This window comes from Acinonyx jubatus, chromosome E2 (assembly GCF_027475565.1).
Source record: "Acinonyx jubatus isolate Ajub_Pintada_27869175 chromosome E2, VMU_Ajub_asm_v1.0, whole genome shotgun sequence".
Classification (NCBI taxonomy): Eukaryota; Metazoa; Chordata; class Mammalia; order Carnivora; family Felidae; genus Acinonyx; species Acinonyx jubatus.
The window spans coordinates 11,890,919-11,909,124 of NC_069396.1; the positions used below are offsets into that span (position 1 = coordinate 11,890,919).

The 18,206-nt window shown below is 45.5% G+C and overlaps 2 protein-coding genes across 4 annotated transcripts in view; one reads left to right on the top strand and one right to left on the bottom strand.

The window, feature by feature from the left end:
• The window catches only part of ADAT1 (adenosine deaminase tRNA specific 1), a 37,555-nt gene extending 29,887 nt beyond the window's left edge, over nucleotides 1–7,668 (top strand). For both annotated transcript variants that reach the window (XM_027076242.2, XM_027076244.2), the window contains one exon: nucleotides 7,546–7,668. In XM_027076242.2, coding sequence (XP_026932043.1) covers nucleotides 7,546–7,621 — 76 coding nt within the window. In that variant the 3' untranslated portion in view covers nucleotides 7,622–7,668. The remainder of the gene's footprint in view (nucleotides 1–7,545) is intronic.
• Nucleotides 7,669–7,670: 2 nt separating this feature from the next.
• GABARAPL2 (GABA type A receptor associated protein like 2) lies at nucleotides 7,671–18,200 on the bottom strand. 2 transcript variants are annotated; one of them, XM_027076248.2, is made up of 4 exons: nucleotides 18,039–18,197; nucleotides 17,651–17,706; nucleotides 16,306–16,478; nucleotides 7,671–8,274 (listed from the first exon to the last, which is right to left on the bottom strand). In XM_027076248.2, the coding sequence occupies exons 1-4, from the start codon at nucleotides 18,070–18,072 to the stop codon at nucleotides 8,184–8,186; spliced, it is 354 nt and encodes a 117-aa protein (XP_026932049.1). In that variant the 5' UTR covers nucleotides 18,073–18,197; the 3' UTR covers nucleotides 7,671–8,183. The 2 variants fall into 2 exon arrangements, with proteins under 2 accessions (XP_026932049.1, XP_053067045.1); XM_053211070.1 differs by lacking the exon at nucleotides 7,671–8,274 and adding an exon at nucleotides 10,088–13,047 and having other exon boundaries at nucleotides 18,039–18,200.
• Nucleotides 18,201–18,206: the final 6 nt, after the last annotated feature.

Below are 18,206 nucleotides of genomic sequence, written 5' to 3' on the forward strand. Positions count from 1 at the left end.
TGGGGCAAGTCAGAGAGGACTTGGGGTTTTCTCCTGAAGGCTCAGCACTTCAGGGATGGTGAGAAAAGGGTGTTGGGATGGAAGCGGCATTTTAGAAAGATCGCTCTCCTCTGCGGCAGGGAGGCTAGAATGGCAGGGGCAAGGATGGTGGCGGGGAGACCACAGACGGGGGGTTACTGGAGTCATTAAAAGAGGAATGCTGAAGCCCAGACAGTAATGGTGTTAGGAGCCATACGCAGAGGACCAAGCAGAGAAATACACAGCAGCCAGTGGGGCTGATTGGCTAGTTGCAGGTAGGGGATGAGCAGGAGGGAGGAAGGAAGGAGGATGCTCCCAGGTTACTGGTGGGTGACAGGACGGACGGAATGTGGTGCCACGTATCAGGGTAGGGGACCCGGGAAGAGAAGCCGCAAGCCGTGGATGATGAGCTCAGTTTCCGAGTACTACCTCGGGATAAGGACCAGGGGTGGGCACTTTGAAGGGAGTGGTTTGGGGCTCAGGAGAGACAGATGGACTGCAGACAGAGATGGGGGGGCCATCTATTTCTAGGAAGTCCTTGAAGATGTGAGTTAAAGTAAAATCATCCAGAGAGAATGTGGGTAGAAAGAGAAGAAACATGGACCCTGGCCTGAGCCCTGGAGGCCATGGAGAGCTCAGGAGAAAGCGGAGAAGCACAGAGAAGAGTGTGACCATCCAGTTAGTAGCTTCAAGGCGGGGTGGGGGTGGGTGGGGGGGAAATAATCTCCTCCCCCACTGGGGGACAAGGTTATTTTTGGCATCCTCAGCAAGTGCAGGGTCAGGGAAGTAGGAGCCAGCCTCTCCTGGGCCGAGGAGGGAAGCGGAAGTGAGGGATCGAGTCCCCCTTGTGCTCTTCCTCGAGAAGGACCCGGTCTCTATTCTTGCCGGTGTAACTTAGAAACAAAAAGCTACGAAATACTTCAAACATAACCATAAAAAGAATAACACCCACCACACAATCAGTGGTAACCATCTTGCTACATTTGCTTTGTGTTTTTATTTTGTGGAGAAATAAAATAGGACTAGTTGTTTTTGAGCCCCCACATTTATCTCCTGCCTCCCTGAGGCTGTTCCCCTCCCTGTTAGGTAGCCACCCTCAGTTGTGTGGTTTCTGCTTCCATTACGTACGTCTGCATCTGTAAGTAATACGTACGATTATTCCGCATGTTTTTAAATTTGATAGAGATGATATCATGCTATATCATGCTGTTTCTGCATCTCACTTTTTTCCTTCATCAGCACCATTTTGGGGGTCTGTTTCTGTTGACACATGTAGCTGTAGCACATTCACTTTACTGCTGTTGTAGTTTCCTTTATATGAATATACCACATATCATCCCCTCTATTGTCCTGTTGATGAATATTATACATGGGTGGGGATATTTCTAGGCTATATACCTAGATGTGGACTTTGCTAAGTCATGGGTTATCTGCATTTTTAATTTCACTGGATATTGTGAAATTGCTTTCCAGTGTGATGGTACCAACTTCCACTCACAGAAGCAGTTTATGAGAATTCCAGATGTTTCACATCCTCCCACCATTTTTATATGCTGCAACATAATTTGGCCAATTTGAGGAGTGTGCAATGATATCCCATAGTTTGCTTTCCATTGCATTTCCACAGTGCCACAGATACAACCAGTGTAAGATTGCATCTTTTAGTATAGAGCTTATGCACTGAACAACTCTAGGGGGCACTGTTCACACTGTAATCTTTGTGAAAAGCACTCTCTAGAGTTGGTGCAATGTGCCACAGACACAGTGGCCTTGAGTAAAGTTAAGGATTTTCTGTTGTTCTCCTTTGCCTGTTGTTCTAATTGGGCTGTTATATCTTATTCATTGGAAGAGTTTTTTATTTATTCTGGATGTAAATTTTTTTTTTTTTAATTTATACCTGTTGCAAATGTGATCACTCTGTGGCTCCTATTCTGTTATAGTACTTTTTTTCTTGTACAAAAGTCATTTTTTAATTAAAAATTTTAATGTACTTAAAGTTATCAGCTTTTCCTTTTATCATTTGTACTTTTGTATCTTGACTAAGAACTCCCTCCCTAGTCCAAGGCCATAGATATTCTAAACTTCTTGTGGGTTTTACTTTTCCACATTTAGATATTTAATTCCTCTTGTTATTTTTTGCATGGTGTAATATGGGGATTTTTTTTTTTTTTTTTTTTTTAGTATTTCCTTATTTAATCTCTATCTACACCCAACATGAGGCTCAAACTCACGAACCCAAGATCAAGAGTCGCATACTCTTCCAACTGAGCCAGCCAGGTGCCCCAGGATCCATTTTTTTTCCATATATAGCCAATTACAGAATATAATTAACTAATCCATCATTTTCCCTTTGATTTTCATGCCATATATATATGTGTGAGTGGGGAAGGAGCAGAGAGAGAGGAGCAAGTGAGAATCCCAAGCAGGCTCCACACCGTCAGCACTGAGCTGGACATTGGGCTGGAACCCCTGAACCATGAGATCATGGCCTGAGCCAGAGACGGATGCTTAACTGACTGGGCCACCCAGGCACCCCCGTCACTGTTACGTTTTAAACACAGGTCTGTTTCTGGGTTTCTGTTGTGTTTCCTGGTTTATTTATCTCTATTGCCATATGGTGCAGTGTTAATTACTTAACTACTGCTAAGATAAGTCTCCCCAGCTTGTTTTTCTCATCACCTCTTGGTTATTCTTGGCCTTTTGCTCTTCTAGTTGGATTTCGCATCAGTTGTCAGATTCCACAAAAAACAAACAAACAAACAAAAACTCGTTGGGATTTTTATTGGAATTGTATTATAGGTTAATCTGGAGCAATATGCATCTTTACAATATTGGGTGTTCTCATCCTCGAATATGGTATATTAGTGTATCTCTCCTTTTGTTTAGGTCTTTCGTGTCCTTCAGTAATGTTTTGTCATTTTCTCCATGAAGGTCTTGCATATGACATTAAATTTATTCCTCTGCACTTGTAGATTTTTGCTCCTATTGAGAATGAGATCTTTTTCCCTATTATACTCCCTAAGTGTTTATAGCTGGTATGTAGAAACAGTATCCATATTTGTAACTCACCTGATATCCAGCAACCATGCTGAACTTTCTGACTTGTTCTAAATTCTACAGATTCTCTTGGATTTTTCTGTGTAGATTATCACTGTCTACATTTAAGAACAGTTTAGTCTTCCTTTCTGATTTTTATGCCTCTCATTTACTTTTCCTCTCTTACTGTATTGCTTTTATGCCAGGACAGTGTTGAGGAGAAGCAGAGCAGTGACAGCAGTCTTTTTTAACAGCTTTAATTGAGAATATTGAGATAAAGTTCACATGCCATAAAGTTCATCCCTCCGACTTCACAGTACAATTTGTATTTGTTGACTGGTTCTTCTTTTCTCTCCTGATTTGTCACGCCACCTCTGACGTATGTTTTCTATACAGATCTATTTCTGGGTTCTGTTCCATTAGAGTACTTGTCTATCCCAGTGTCAGTACCTATCATATTACCTTATTTACCATAGCTTTAAATATTTGCTGTCGGGGCACCCAGGTGGATCAGTTGGTTAAGCATCTGGCTCTTGATTTCAGCTCGGTTATGATCTCACCATTTATGAGTCTGAGCCCTGCACTGACAGCACAGGGCCCGCTTGGGATTCTCTCTTGCTCCCTCTCTCTTTCTCTCTCTCTCTGCCCTACCAGAGCATGTGTGTGCATGCACTCTCTCTCTAACTAAACAAACATTTAAAAAATGATAATAGTCAGATTTGTAGTCATATTTGTAGATTTTTTATGGGTTCCCTTTATCAAGTTAAAGAAGTACCCTTTATTTGCTAAGAGGTTTTTTAAAAGTTATGCATGGATTTTGAGTTATTTCTGGCATTTTTTTCTTCATCTATGAGATGATCATATAGTTTTTCTCCTTCAGTTATTAATTTGGTGTATTTTTTTTAAGTTTATTTCTTATTTTAAGAGAGAGAGGGGCACCTGGGTGGCTCAGTCGGTTAAACGTCCGACTTCAGCTCAGGTCATGATCTCACGGTTTATGAGTTCGAGCCCCACATCTGGCGCTGTGCTGACAGCTCAGAGCCTGGAGCCTGCTTCGGATTCTGTGTCTCCCTCTCTCCCTGCCCCTCCCCCACTCATGCTTTGTCTCTCTCTCTCTCTCTCTCTCTCTCTCTTAAAAATAAATAAACAGGGGCACCTGAGTGGCTCAGTCAGTTAAGCATCTGACTCTTGGTTTCAGCTCAGGTCATGATCTCCTGGTTTCATGAGTTCAAGCCCTGAATCAGGCTCTGTGCAGCACAGAGTCTGCATGGGATTCTGTCTCTCCCTCTCTCTCCTCCTCCCCTGCTTGCTGTCTCTCTCTCTCTCTCAAAATAAAGAAACTTTAAAATTTTAAAAAAAAAATTAAAAAATTTTAATAAACATTTTAAAAACTTAAAAAAAAAAAAAGAGCAAGTTGAGCATGCGTGCGAGTGAGGATGAGGCAGAGAGAGAGGGCGGGAGAGAGAGAATCCCAAGCAGGCTCCGCACTGACAGCAAAGAGCCCGAGGACATGGGGCTGGATCCCACCAATCGTGAGATCATGAACTTGAGCCAAAATCAAGAGTTGGATGCTTAGCTTACTGAGCCATCCAGGCACCCCAGTTTGGAATATTTTATACATAGACATAATGATGGACTATATAACCCATTCTTGAGCTAAGCTCTACCTGGTCATGATTTTTTAGTACACTACTAAATTTTATATACTAGTAATTTATTTAGGATTTTTCTCTGTTGATAAATGAGATCTAATTTTTCTCTCTTACAAAGTTTTGGGCATTGAGATTTTAATTCTCAAAATGAATTTGTGATTATTCCCTTTTTCTAATCTGCAAGCGTAAGAAAGGGTTAAGGATTCTTTACATAGTTTGATAAAATTCATCTGTAAAATCTTGCTAGTGTATTTTAAGGACTAGAGTTGGGTGAAACTAGATGCTACTTTTTTAAAACTTTTCAAACCTTTATTCAGATACTACATTTTAAAGGCAAGATTGACAAACCCATTTTTTATTAGTATTACATATAAGACTGCTTTCTTCAATACTTTGTTTCATAGATAATAGCTACTCCTTCCTCTGTTCCAAGAATACTTTCTAATATTGCTCGTAATTATTGATTTATGTATAGGTTTATCCCCATACTGTAAGTTTCTGAAAGACGGGGTAACATTTTTATTCCTGTTTGTGCCTCAGTATCCAGCAGCTTGAGGCATACTGTAAATAGAAAAAAAAAAAACAAGCATTATGAAATGATTTCACAATGCCAACTCTGTCTTTCCTCTTAAATCTCGAGTTTTAAATCTCCTTAACTCTGTCACTTGATAGCAGTGTAGCTGTGAGAATTACACTACCTGTCTCGTAAATGCTTTTTGAAGACTAACCACGATGATATATGTAAATCATCTGGTATCCAGCGCGTGTTCAATAAAAGTTATAAATTACTTTTTTTTAATTAAAAAAATTTTTTTAAGTAATCTCTATGCCCAACGTGAGGCTCGAACTCACGACCTGAGATCAAGTCGCGTGCTCTACCAACGGAGCCAGCCAGGCACCCCTGTAACTTAATTTTTCTTTAATGTTTATTTTTGAGAGATAGAGCACAAGCAGGGAAGTGGCAGACAGAGGGAGACACTGAATCCGAAGCAGGCCCCAGGCTCTGAGCTGTCAGCACAGAGCCCGACACGGGGCTTGAACCCATGAACTGCCAGATCCTGACCTGAGCCGAAGTCGGACACTTAACCGACTGAGCCACCTAGGTGCCCCAAATTACTTTTAATTTTGAAGGAAAGCAAAACACAGCTGACTTAGAGACACTTGCTTTTTGATTTTCTTCTTCTCTCTACTACTGTTCATTTGTGGGTTTGTGGTTGTGAAACAGAAACAGGTCAAAATGCCTTTGAAAAGCTATCCCTCCTCCACTGCTCTATAGTCCTATCCTGTTCACATGGTTAAAAAGAGGGTTTTTTACCACTCCTTCCTACCAGTCCCTGCCTCAGGCAGGGATGGGTGAGAAGCTATTTGGTAATTCAAGTGAGGCCAGAATCCTCCTGGGGACTTTTAACATTGTCCTCAGAAGAAATGCTCTCCCACTGGACTTGCAAAGCTGACGGGGCCACTTTGCCATGACATGAGAAGAATCTGCCTGAGAATGAAGTCAACACAGAGGGAAACAAAACCAAGAGGAAAGAGTTTTGATGTTATCGTTTGATCTCTGGTTCGAGCTATGTCTGAAGCCAATGAACTATCCCTGTACAATAAGTGAAATAATAAATTGCCTTTTTAGAGCTTAAGCCAGTTTGAGCTGGGTGTATGTCACTGCAAACAAGATTCCTTTTAACACAGAACTTGTTCCTTCTTTTTACCTTGCCCACTCAGAGGTCAGTTTCTCCCTGTTTCTAGTTTAAAACTACCAGCAAAGAGACTGCAGATTTTATTGGGTCAGGTTTCAGAAAGACCAACATGATGCTTAATGACAAAAGTTTCTTCTGATCCCACCTGGGGAGCTGAGATCAGTAGAGAGCTTTGACGGGTTGCTTATATAACTTGGTAAAGTTATATTTCCTCTGTAGAAAGTTTAAGGCAGTTATTTTAACTACATGTTCCCAGATTGTGGGCTGATACCTAGTTGCTTTATTCTGATTATCTATGTAGGGCTGTAGCCTCCAACACAATCAATCTAAGGAAGATTTGGGAAAGTAACTAAGTGTTCCTCTTAGATGCATGTGTGTTGTGCCTCCACATTTATACTAATTTGTGAGAAATCATGCATTTCATGGACATGGGAAATCTAATCATGACTTTTAGGAAGAAGAGACTGGAGAGCAGCACTAGAAAGAGTGCGGGTACATTTAAGAGTACATTACGGGGGCGCCTGGGTGGCTCAGTCGGTTAAGCGTCCGACTTTGGCTCAGGTCATGATCTCACAGTTTGTGAGTTCGAGCCCCACATCCGGCTCTATGCTGACAGCCTGGAGCCTGCTTTGCATTCTGGGTCTCATTCTCTCTCTGCCCCTCCCCAACTTGTGCTGTCTCTGTCTCTCAAAAATAAATAAAAATATAAAAAAAAGAAAAAAAGAGTACGTCACGGTCTACAGTTATTGTCCTAACACTGTATAAGATAGTGAAAGCCTGTTAAAACCCGAACACCGTTAATGGGACTAGGCACATAATAATGGTATATTCACACAGTGCAATACTATTTGTCTATAAAAATGAACGAAAAGGCTCCCTATCAACTGATATGGAAAGATCACCAGGATATACTGTTAAATGAAAAAACAAGCAATGTACGTAAACATATATGGTTTCTTTTGTAGAAGAAAAGAAGGAGTAGTGGGAGCAGCACTTCTCAATGCCTGGCACACAGCAGTGCTGAGATTGGAACGTCTACCTTTCTATAGTGTTTAAAGCTGAATATATCCATGTGGATATATTAACCACTAAAAAAAAAAAAAAAACCCTCTTATGACACAGACCCCTGCTTCCTGTCCTAGGCTGTGCTCCTATGGGCCCCACAATGCCTCCTGCTGGCCCAGCAGACACAGGGCTACGGCTCTCACCCATCTGTAAGACGTCACCCATCTGTAAGAAGTAAATAAACGACATGGTCACACTGCAATGCCTTTATAAGAGGAAGTTTTATTGTTAATTATTTACCTTAATATTTTCAGAAAGAGGAACAGATAAGCTCAATCCAACATGATTGGCAGTTGGCAAAATCTAGTGAAGCAAGTGTTCTGATTGCTAAGGATTTAATTTGGGTGCTTTTAATACTTAACCATCTTTAACACTTCAAACATAATCCAGAAGAAATGCATCATCTCCCTCCCTTTCACTTTAATACCCCACCTACCTCACTTTAATATGGAAATATCTTCATTAAATAGGATCCCCAGAGGAACAAGTTCCCTGGAGTATAGCCATGAGGACAGTGCACAAAAAGGAAAACTCAAAATAAAACTCTGTATGATAATTTACTAGTCTAAGGAAACAAAACCTTCCAATATATTAAGAAATAAATCCAGTTACAAATGCACTAACAGGTCTATGTGAAGAGGTCTGGTAACTGAAAATGGCCGGCTATTTACAAGATACACAAGCAGGAGCGGCGCACCCAGCCCAGCACTGGCCCTCAGAAGCCAAAAGTGTTCTCTCCACTGTAGGCCACATACAAGAATCCGTCTTCATCTTTTTCCTTCTCGTAAAGCTGTCCCATAGTTAGGCTTGAAAGAGAAAAACAAAAACAACATTGAAAATTGGGTTTGGTCACTGAGTCTACCCACAAGGTGCCGGGAGCAAGTCGGTTTGAAGATAAGGGACGTGACTACTAAAACAAGCTGCCTGAGGTGTCTGGGTGACTCCGTAGGTTAAGCATCTGTGCTGACAGCTCAGAGCCTGGAGCCTGTTTCGGATTCTGTGTCTCCCTCTCTCTCCCCTCCCCCACTCGCGCTGTCTCTCTCCGTGTCTCTCAAAAATAAATACACATTTAAAATTAAAAAAAAAAAAAAAAAAAAACTAGCTGTTCTACCGTACTTTGGTGGTAGACAAGAAAAGTAATTGAAATCTTAGCACTGCCGTGTGCCGACAATCCAGCTTTACAGAAGGGAAATGGAGCCAGGATAAATTAGGCCTCTGGCAATCAGTAGACAAGACTAGAATCAAATGTCCATTCTCCTGCCCTGAAGCAAGGCCATTTAACTCACCCTCACACCAAGTTATTCCTTCAGAGGCCAGCACTGGTTAGTACTTGAATGCTTTCTGGATGCTGAGGGCAAGACAAAAAAACTAAGCAAAATTAAGAGCCTAAGCAGCCCATCCCTGTGTGGGTAGAGGGCCAAGGTAAAGAAGTGTACAAGGAGCGTGCTTCTCCTTCAGGCTTATTTGAAGGTGTATCATTTGTACCTAACGTAAGTACAAGTGGGTTCATTCTTGTAGACGCTCCCCCACCAAAAACCCTATGCCCCAGAGATCAGCATCAGTGCCATCAAAGAGAAGTTATTTTCCTCACACGTAATGCAGAAAGTTCTCAGAATATATCTGGAATCCAGAGAAACTCTGCCCAACCTTCCAAAGAACCCTCCAGAAATAGGTATTGTTTAAACATGTGTGGGTGGGAAAACTGGTTTTCCCTAAGCCATAAAACAGACTGCAGTACAGGAGACCTAATCTAGTTCTCTGCCATGAAACTGAGCTGTACCGGCTCCAGGGTAAGACTAGTAACACAGGGAACCCCAGGCGAGCTCTGGCCACGTGACTGTTCTATGAGAGCCGAGGAGGAGGCACAGACATGTGCTAAACATCAGTGTGACCACACGCGTGGGGTCAACCAGAACCAGCAGTAAGATACCAGTCTGAGAGCCAGCTGAAGATATCAGAGGTCACTAGCTGGACAGGTCACAATAGGTGCTCACATGCAGGATTCAGTAAAACTGAGGCAGGGGGGCGGGAGATGGAGGGGTCCAAGGCCTCAAGCTGGTGGAACAATCACAGCCCCACCCTGCTGCTGTGTTCCTAGCAGGCCTCATGGGACCTCCATATAAACAGGGATACAGGCCACATTTTTATAAAGGGGAATTTTTCCTTTTCTCTTCTTCCTGCCCAATTGCAAGGTTAGCCTGGTTGGCTGTGTGGGCAGATGAGAATTCTTAAGTAACAAGTGGGGGTGGATAGGTATGAATACAAAGGACCTGTCACCAGCATCTGGTAAACAGCGCTCCCTGTGAGGACCTCCTAACCTGGACTCCACAGAAAGACTTCCTGGAATGGCCCTATCCACTAGTGCTATTTCTGCCATGATAGAAATGCCCTGTATTTTTGCCGTCCCATACAGTAGCCGCTGGCTACATTCAGCACTTGAAATAAGGCTCCCTGAATTGGGATGTGCTGTAAGTGTAAAACATACACACGATTTCAAGACCTGATATGAAAAAAGGATGTACAAATCTCAATTTTTATTACCTGCTGAAATGACATTTTAGATATACTAAATAAAGTATATTATTAAAATTAATTTCACCTGTTTCTCTTTAAATGTACTGGAACATTTTAAATTACATTTGTAATTTAATTTGCACATGCCATTTCTCAACAGCACTGACCTGGAACATGTGAGGACTTGAGGGACGGTGGGTAGAGACAGGAACCCCATCCTGGGGACCCCTAGAGTGTTGGGTCTCAACCTCAGCTATACAACAGAATCTCCGGGGAGCTTTAAAACCTCTCCCTGCCCAAGCCCCACCCCAGACCAATTAAATCAGAATCTCTGGAGGTCGGAGCCAGGCATCAATATGTTTTAAAATGCCCAAGATGATTCCAGGTGCAGCTAGGTTGAGAACCGGTCTCTCTGCCAGAGGAAGACACATGCTAGTCTTTGCCTGTTTGAGATGCTCATCTTTAAGAGCCATGTGATCTGGGACTGGAGTAAGGAGCCAGCGGCTAGCAAAAGGCTTGACATGGAGCTCAGTCTCTTAGGAAGATTCTTACCCTGGTGGTTGGGAATGCCCTGAGGAACCCTGCTTTTCTCTGAGACTCCTTAGAATGAGGCCACAGGGAAAACAGCTACAGTTATTGCCACAGCTCTCTTAGCCCCACGTCATCCTAGTATCCAGGATGACCATGACGAGCACCTGTCCTCCCCTCTCCCCACCACCAGTACCAGAGGGATTTAGAGGCAGAGGTCAAAGACACTGTGTGCAGTTCAAAGGCGGCCACCCCTTGATGCCAATGTCAAGTCTGGCTCCATCTGAAGACTAGGTGTGCTCTTTTCCTAGCAAGTTAGCAGCTCTAGTGCGATGGCTCTAAATCCCACTTCTGAGTAAGAAACACTCGAGGAGCTCATAAATACCAGCGGCCAACCCCTGACTCTGCCTAATACGAACAATGACCACCGGAGCCACGCTGTCTAAGGCAGGCTCTGAGACTGAACGCGGAGGCCCATCATCATGCGGCTCTCGTTCCTTCCTGCTTTTAGATTCCATCGTCTTCTAAGTAAAACCTGCATTTATAAATCTCTCTAACCAGTGCCCCGGCAGCTATGGAGGGTGATCATAAAACTCCTAATTATAATAGCACTTACGTGCCAAGCACTGTTCTAAGTGTGTTTATATTAACTCTTTTTTTTTAAATTTTTTTTTAACCTTCATTTATTTTTGAGACAGAGAGAGATAAAGCATGAACGGGGTGGGTCAGAGAGAGAGGGAGACACAGAATCTGAAACAGGCTCCAGGCTCCGAGCTGTCAGCACAGAGCCCGATGCGGGGCTCAAACCCACGAACTGCGAGATCATGACCTGAGCTGAAGTCGGACGCTTAGCCGACTGAGCCACCCAGGCGCCCCTATATTAACTCTTTTTATCCTCACAACAATCTTATGAGGCGGCCTAAGTTTAGAAATAATAAAAGTGAGCCACAGAGAAGTGACTCACCCCAGATCACACAGCTAGGACACACTCTTACCACTGAGCTGGGCTGCCTCCAAGTGCATACACAGATCCGTTCTACTGGCCGAACGGCAGCATCCCGTAGCTCCCGCAGAGGTCTCCCTGAGAAAAGCGCCTCTCACACACACAAACGTGCATACAAAATCACTGGCACTCTAGTTCAAGTGCCCATCTGGATTTAGTAGGTCGGAGTGGGGCCTGAGATTCTACGTTTGTAACAGCTTCCCAGGTAAGGCCGCCATTGCCAGCCTCTGCGTCACACAGAGCTCCCTCCTTCAGATCCTATAACGTGACAACTGTTGTGCCTGGTGACTGCAAGATTCCTCTCCCTGCCCCGCGTGGAAACTTTCTCTGTCACGCAGCCTCGTGTGGAAACTTTATTTAGGTGGCAGCAGCACTGGGTCCTTATACTCGGGACACCCCTTGGGCAGAAACTTGGAAACTGAACGCTGGGAGGTGAACACTCCATTCAGCAGCCTGTGAGCGAATGCCCGGTTTCAAGGTATCACTGAGCGCCAAGAAAGAAGACTGACACATCTGTACGGTATGATTTCAAAATAGCACTTATGGAATCGGGTGACACACATACAAAGTCAGAATAATTTGGCCTGGAGCCCCAGAGAGCCAGGCCACAAACAGTTTAAATTTTAAGTCCATTAAAAAAAAGAGTTAAATGGAAGTCAGTGAGATAAAACAGCAGGAGGCTGGCACATCAGTTTAGGACAAGTTCCACAAGCCTCTGAGAAGATGCGCTTCCCTCTCAGAGGTCACAGAGCCCAAGCCACACAGCGCTGGGCAGGCTACCGCCAGAATGCCCGGAGGATCCTCACACGCATGCGCCCGTGAGGCCAAGCCGCACAGACCTGCTGAATGGCCTGATCACTTACGAGCAACACTGCAACTCCAAGGCCTCCTGCCTAAGTCACTGGCTGGGGAAGACACCCACAGATGACCTCCAGTCCCTGACACTAAAGCACACTGCTGTGGCATCAACTATTACATACATGCACCCAACCCAGAAGGGTACCGCTGAGTACCAGAAGCACTGCCACCTTCCAAACTCTTGAGTCTGACCAGGAAAGAAATGGAAAAAGCCAGTGGCAGATTGTAAGTCACGAAGCCAATCTAAGTAAGGTATGGTGATACCCTCAAGTACTGTCACCCACCCCTCCATTCAGAGTCACACAGATCCAGACAAATGAGCCTTTCATAACGGCACCTTTCAGAAGGATCCACATCCAGAAATAGCCGAGCTGCTGAGGGCAAACATTAGATTTAAGCTACTCAAGAGCCTCTGCGCTGGAGGAGGCTGACCTAGAACTGTGTGGGTGCCTGATCCCTGCAGAACCTCCCCCAAGGGGCAAGGGCCAACCAAGGGCAGCTCATGAAGGCTGTGGGATCCAGCTTGACTCATGAACCGGCTGGACTGATGGGCACACACCCGGTCACCCATCTGCTTTGGAGCCCACGTGCTTCCACCGGACCTGGATTTCTCTCTTTCCCAGCAGGGGAGGGCAGATGGGGTGAGGTGGGAGGACAGTGGCCACTGCTATGGACCCTGGAAAGGCAACCACCTCAAAGTGAAAGTTAATTTAGCCATGAAGGCTCCCTGACATTCTACAACATAAAAATTAACTACTGGCTATTCCTTTTATCAGATTTTTCTTTGATATAAATCCCATTACTTCTGGAATGAATCCTGTTCTTGAATAAGTATTTACCTAGAAATGATCAAAAGTGCTTAATTTAAGTACATTTCTAAATAAAGGATGAATGCACTGTAAGATCTCACAACTTCCCTTTACTTAGTATCTCTTTAAGATCAAAAAGCAACTAAGCACCACAATCTTAAACACAGGTTTCCAAAGGTAACATTCCTAAATTATAACATCTTACAGATATTTTATTTAATAATATACTACTGTTTCTATTTTAAACAGGGATTAAGAAGACTCTGTGTTCTAAACAAAGACCAAAAGGTAGGTACCACTGCCAGGTCTGGGCTTCCCTGTAAGGCCATGACTGGGAAGCGTGTACGGATATCCTTTGAGTTCTGTCTGCATCAAGGCACAATTCTCCTTCCGTTTCTGGCCTGATTCTGAATGCGGGCACATAGGCAGAGAATTTAACTTTCCAATGCTAAATGGGAAAAAGGAGTGGCAATCCTACCCCCTCTGCCCTGCTTTTTAAAAAAATGGAGAACTCAAAGAATTTAGCAAGTAAAACTCTCAGGGACTTGCCTTGGTCTCTATTTCTAGAATCAATATTTAATACTAACTACTCTAAACAATGACCACATTTTTACGAGCACAATTTTTAGCTGTGTTATAGAACGCTCTCCCAAAGTTCCACTCGAAGGCAAGAATAACTGAAGTTGCTTCTGCTCCACCTCTCGCTCGCTCCACCAGTGACCCTCACGCAGATCTGTCATGGACAGGGCAGGGCTCCTGCAGGCCTGGACTCCTCCCTTCCCGACTATTCCTCTAGCCGCTCTTGGAAGCATGCAAGCTCCGGCAGAAGGTTAAGGGAGGCCTCACACTCCCTAAGGAGGCTGGAAGGAGCTGAGGAAGAAGCTGCTGCTCAGGTGCCTCAAGGAGGAGATGGCAAAGCTGAGTCACACATGGGCTTCAGGGGGAGACCCTGTGACAGTTTTGTGTGTGCTACCATCAGGTGATTACCGTCAGCATAAAGCCCAATGATGTCACATACCTCTTTTGTTTAGAAACAATTTTTTTTTTAGCTTATTTATTTATTTTGAGAGAGAGAGTGCAAGTGAGGGAGGGGCAGAGACTGAGGGAGAGAGAGAGAATCCTATGTAGGCTCTGCCCTGTCAGCGCAGAGCCCAAAGCGGGGCTTGAACTTATGAACCATGAGATGATAACCAGAGCTGAAATCAAGAGCCGGAGGCTCAACCTACTGAGCCACCCAGGCGCCCCGAAGAACAATTTTTCTTAATAAAACCCCCCAGCAAATAACTGCTGCATTAAGCCTGAAGCAGAAAGCCTTTAACTGGGGCCACAGGCCTAGACAGAGGAAGCCTGGTTAGTGACTCTCTAAAATCGGGACTTGGGTCACTGCTGCATCATCTGCTTTAGGGCAGATTCTTATCAGGTTGGAAAGGCAAATGGGACTTGGAGAGAAAATGAAGCAGCCTCTGCTGCCCTGAGAATCACTCTTCATTTCCAATTCTATTTATATCTCAGGGATAATAGAGGGAGGGGGCAGTTGCTAATCTGTAGCCATTTTAATTGCTAGATTAACATGGAGCCCTCAGAGTAACAGTGTCTCCAGAAGCCTACTTCATTTCCTTCAAGAAATATCAGAGGATCAGAATCGAGTAAAATAAATTCAATGCCACAGGTCTTAGTCGCCTACTTCCTCCACCTAAGAAGCCACCTCCAGGAAGGAGGAAACACAGGGTCACTAAAGCTCTACAGAAGCTGCAGATGGTATGAGTAAAGATTTACCTCCCCCACAGCCTTAAGGGAAGCTGAGTATGACCACAGAGGCCGAGGGCTTCCGCCCCTGATGAAAAGTACACCCAGCACCGCAGTGCCTAGAGGCCTGGGAAAAGAGGCTGGAAGAGCCCCACCAGGTGGCAAGACCGCCTCTGCCAACACCACAGCTTCCCGAACTATAGCTGCGGGAGACCCACAGCACCCAGCAGGCAGGGCTCGGCCTACCTTCTCAGGCAGGACACCGGCCTTACTGAAGAACCTTTCACTTCTCCCCTATCCTGCTTCTCTGCCAAACACAGGAAATGGAGGCAGTGGAGGTTGGGAAAGCAAAAATCAGACCAACAAGTAGCCAGACCTCTCTACTTTTCATAGGAAGAGGAATGGAGTTTGGCTTAGGCCTTTTCTGGACCTTCCAAGGATTTTCAAAGGAAACATACTTTGGCCACACTGGGCTAGTTCCCAGGGCTTCTGAAAGCCTTAGCTTTTAGAAGTGCTACTTTCGGGGGGTGACAAATGAGACTTAGTTTGGGTCGCCAAGATGATGTAGCCAGGGAACCCACGCTCGGGAGAGGGACTAGCATCTGGCTCAGGGTCTAGAAGTACTCAGCCAGTAATGGGAAAGGACTGACCAGGAATTTAGAATGAGTCCATTTTCTTCTTTCCATAGGCAACTAAAGCTAGGCAGTCAACTACACAGAAGAAGGGAATCGTAATGCCCCTGCCTTGATTCAGGTCCCAAGTTATCCCAAAGAATGCTTCCAGGCAGCCCAAGAGCTGGAGCGAGGGGGCGGTTACTCTGTCAGTGAAAGCAGGTGTGACGAGGGAGGTAGAAGTCTGTAAAGAGACCACGGAGCCTTTTGCTGGACAGCAGCCATTTTAGCATACCTGAGGATCAGGCAGCTACACACTCTGACTCTGACAGTGGCACCGAAATAAGTCTGGAGAGCAAGCAGCAGGGTGATTAACTGAAGCTGAGCCTCAGGAGGGCCCACAAGCTCCCAGTGGAGAATGCCAGGACTTATTTCATGGATCATTTGAAGAAAATCTCATTTTAGGCTTCAGTTCTACTGATCGCTTAAGCCTAAGTAAGTCCTCAACTGTGTTAAAGGATTCATGAGGGTCTGAGGCTGCATTTCTTTATTATTATTATTATTTTTTTAAGTCCAACCTTGTTCTGTTTTCTTAACCCAAAGGACATTCCATGTACTGCAGCTCTTTCTTATTTTCCTTGAACTCCTCATGTCATGGAGCACAAAATCCAGATTTCCAGTCAGGACATTTACAAGTTTTCTGACCTTCAAAGTTTTGAGTTCTGTAAGCAGCTAAGCAGATAGCCAATGCCAGTAAACACTTCTTACCTGGACTGTGGGACTGTCTTATCCACAAACAGGAAGATTGCCTTTTCAGAAGGAAGCTGGATCCTTTTCCTGATGATCCACATGAACTGAGCCACAGTGATGTCAGATGGAACCAGATACTTCCGTTTGTCAATGTCAACAATCTGAGAGCCTGAGACTTTTTCCACAATCACCTGGGAAAACAAAGAGAGGTCAGGATTGGGTTTCTAAAGTGAGGCTCTGGCCCTGCACTGCTCTAGCCTTGCCCTGTCAGGGAGCTGATGAATAGTATGTGGGAAAGAGTGGGTGGGAAACTGTACAACACTGGAAAACATGCCCTTGATTTAATAAACCACAAACTCTTAACTCTGGAGGTTAAGAACTGATATAAATGTGTGACAGGCAAACAGTAAGTGCTTTTCTGTGGTCAATTATATTTATCATCCTGGATCTCAGCATGCATGAGAGAAACACAGCCCTTACTTGAAAGCTTTTCCACATTTTGTCTGTGTGGACCTGAGAATATCTGCTGAGAGTTTCATCTATAGCCAGTTACTGCAGGACCTCAGAATGGGTCTGCCTTCACACTACAGGGGAAGTATGATCCCAAGGAACACAGGAAACAGGAACGGATAGACTAATGGGAGTGAGTGGCAATCCCAGCCGGCCAAGAACCAAGCTGCTCATTTGGCCTGTTCCTACTCTCCCTGAACTAGGTTTCAAATGTGTCCCTCCTAACCCCTCCCTCAAAGTAGCTATTCAAAGTGCTACAGTAACAGACATGCATGTCCTTTAAAACTCAGTAAGGATTACAGAAACTTTATCTCCTACCACAGAAGAAATATAGGAACATATTTATTACTGATTAAGGAGAAACCAGGGAAGAAGGGGTTCTCAGACGCTTTTAAGATTTTTTGGTCAGGAAAGGATGACCGGGTCAAAGTGAAGAAAGGCAGCTAGAAGGCAGGTAAAGACGGAGGCTCAAAGTTAAAGATGAGTGTCCTGCGACTAAAGTACCACTTCGAAGACCAAAGTGACAGTCTTCCCCCATCACTGTTCCCAAAAGTGGCAGTGACCTGTTGCCCTGTCCTAGAACATCGTTCCTTACATAATTGGCGAGGGAGCCCAGAGGCTGCAGGCAGCTCGCTGGCCTAGATCGGGAGATTCAGCACTGAGTCGCCCTGAACAGCACCAATTCAAGACCCTCAAGTCTGGGCCCCGGAAGGCCCCTAACCCAGTCTGGCCTGTCTGCTACTATAACTGGGACTGGAACCTCAACTTGTCAACTGTTGAATGGCCCGGGGCCCTGTCACTAGTCCTAGACGACGGGGTGACAGCGAGGTGAGGGGGCGGGGAGTGCACTCACCGGAACCCGGTCGGGATATTTCGCTCGGATCTTCGCAGATTCCACACATCTGTGTTCTGTGGGAGACACACACCGGACTGACGGTCGCGCCCGCCCGTGGGCCGGTTCCCGGGCCCCCGGCCCCTCTCCCCCAGCGACCTGCGTACGCCCGGGGCCCTTGTTCCGGCGTCCCGGCGGCCTCGGTCCTCCGTACCGAGCCACCCGGAAAAAGGGCAAAAGGCGGCACAAGGTCCGTGGGCAGCCGCCGGGGGCACCGGAGCCTCAGCGACCCGAGTCCGAGCGCGGCCTCCGCCCCGCCCGGCCAAGCCCAACCCAAGGCGACCCGAGTGGGGGAGGGGGCCCACCCGCCGCCCCGACCCCCACCCCCGGCCTCTGACTGAGCCCTTACCCAGCGAGTGGTCCTCCTTGAACATCCACTTCATGGCGGCGGCGGGGAAGGGATGCAGCCGGCTCTCGGAGCCGCGGAGCTCAGCGCACCAACCACAACAACAACGACGGCAGCGGCAGCAGCAGCGGCGACTACACGGCGGGCGGGACTTCCGGCTGCCGGAGCCTA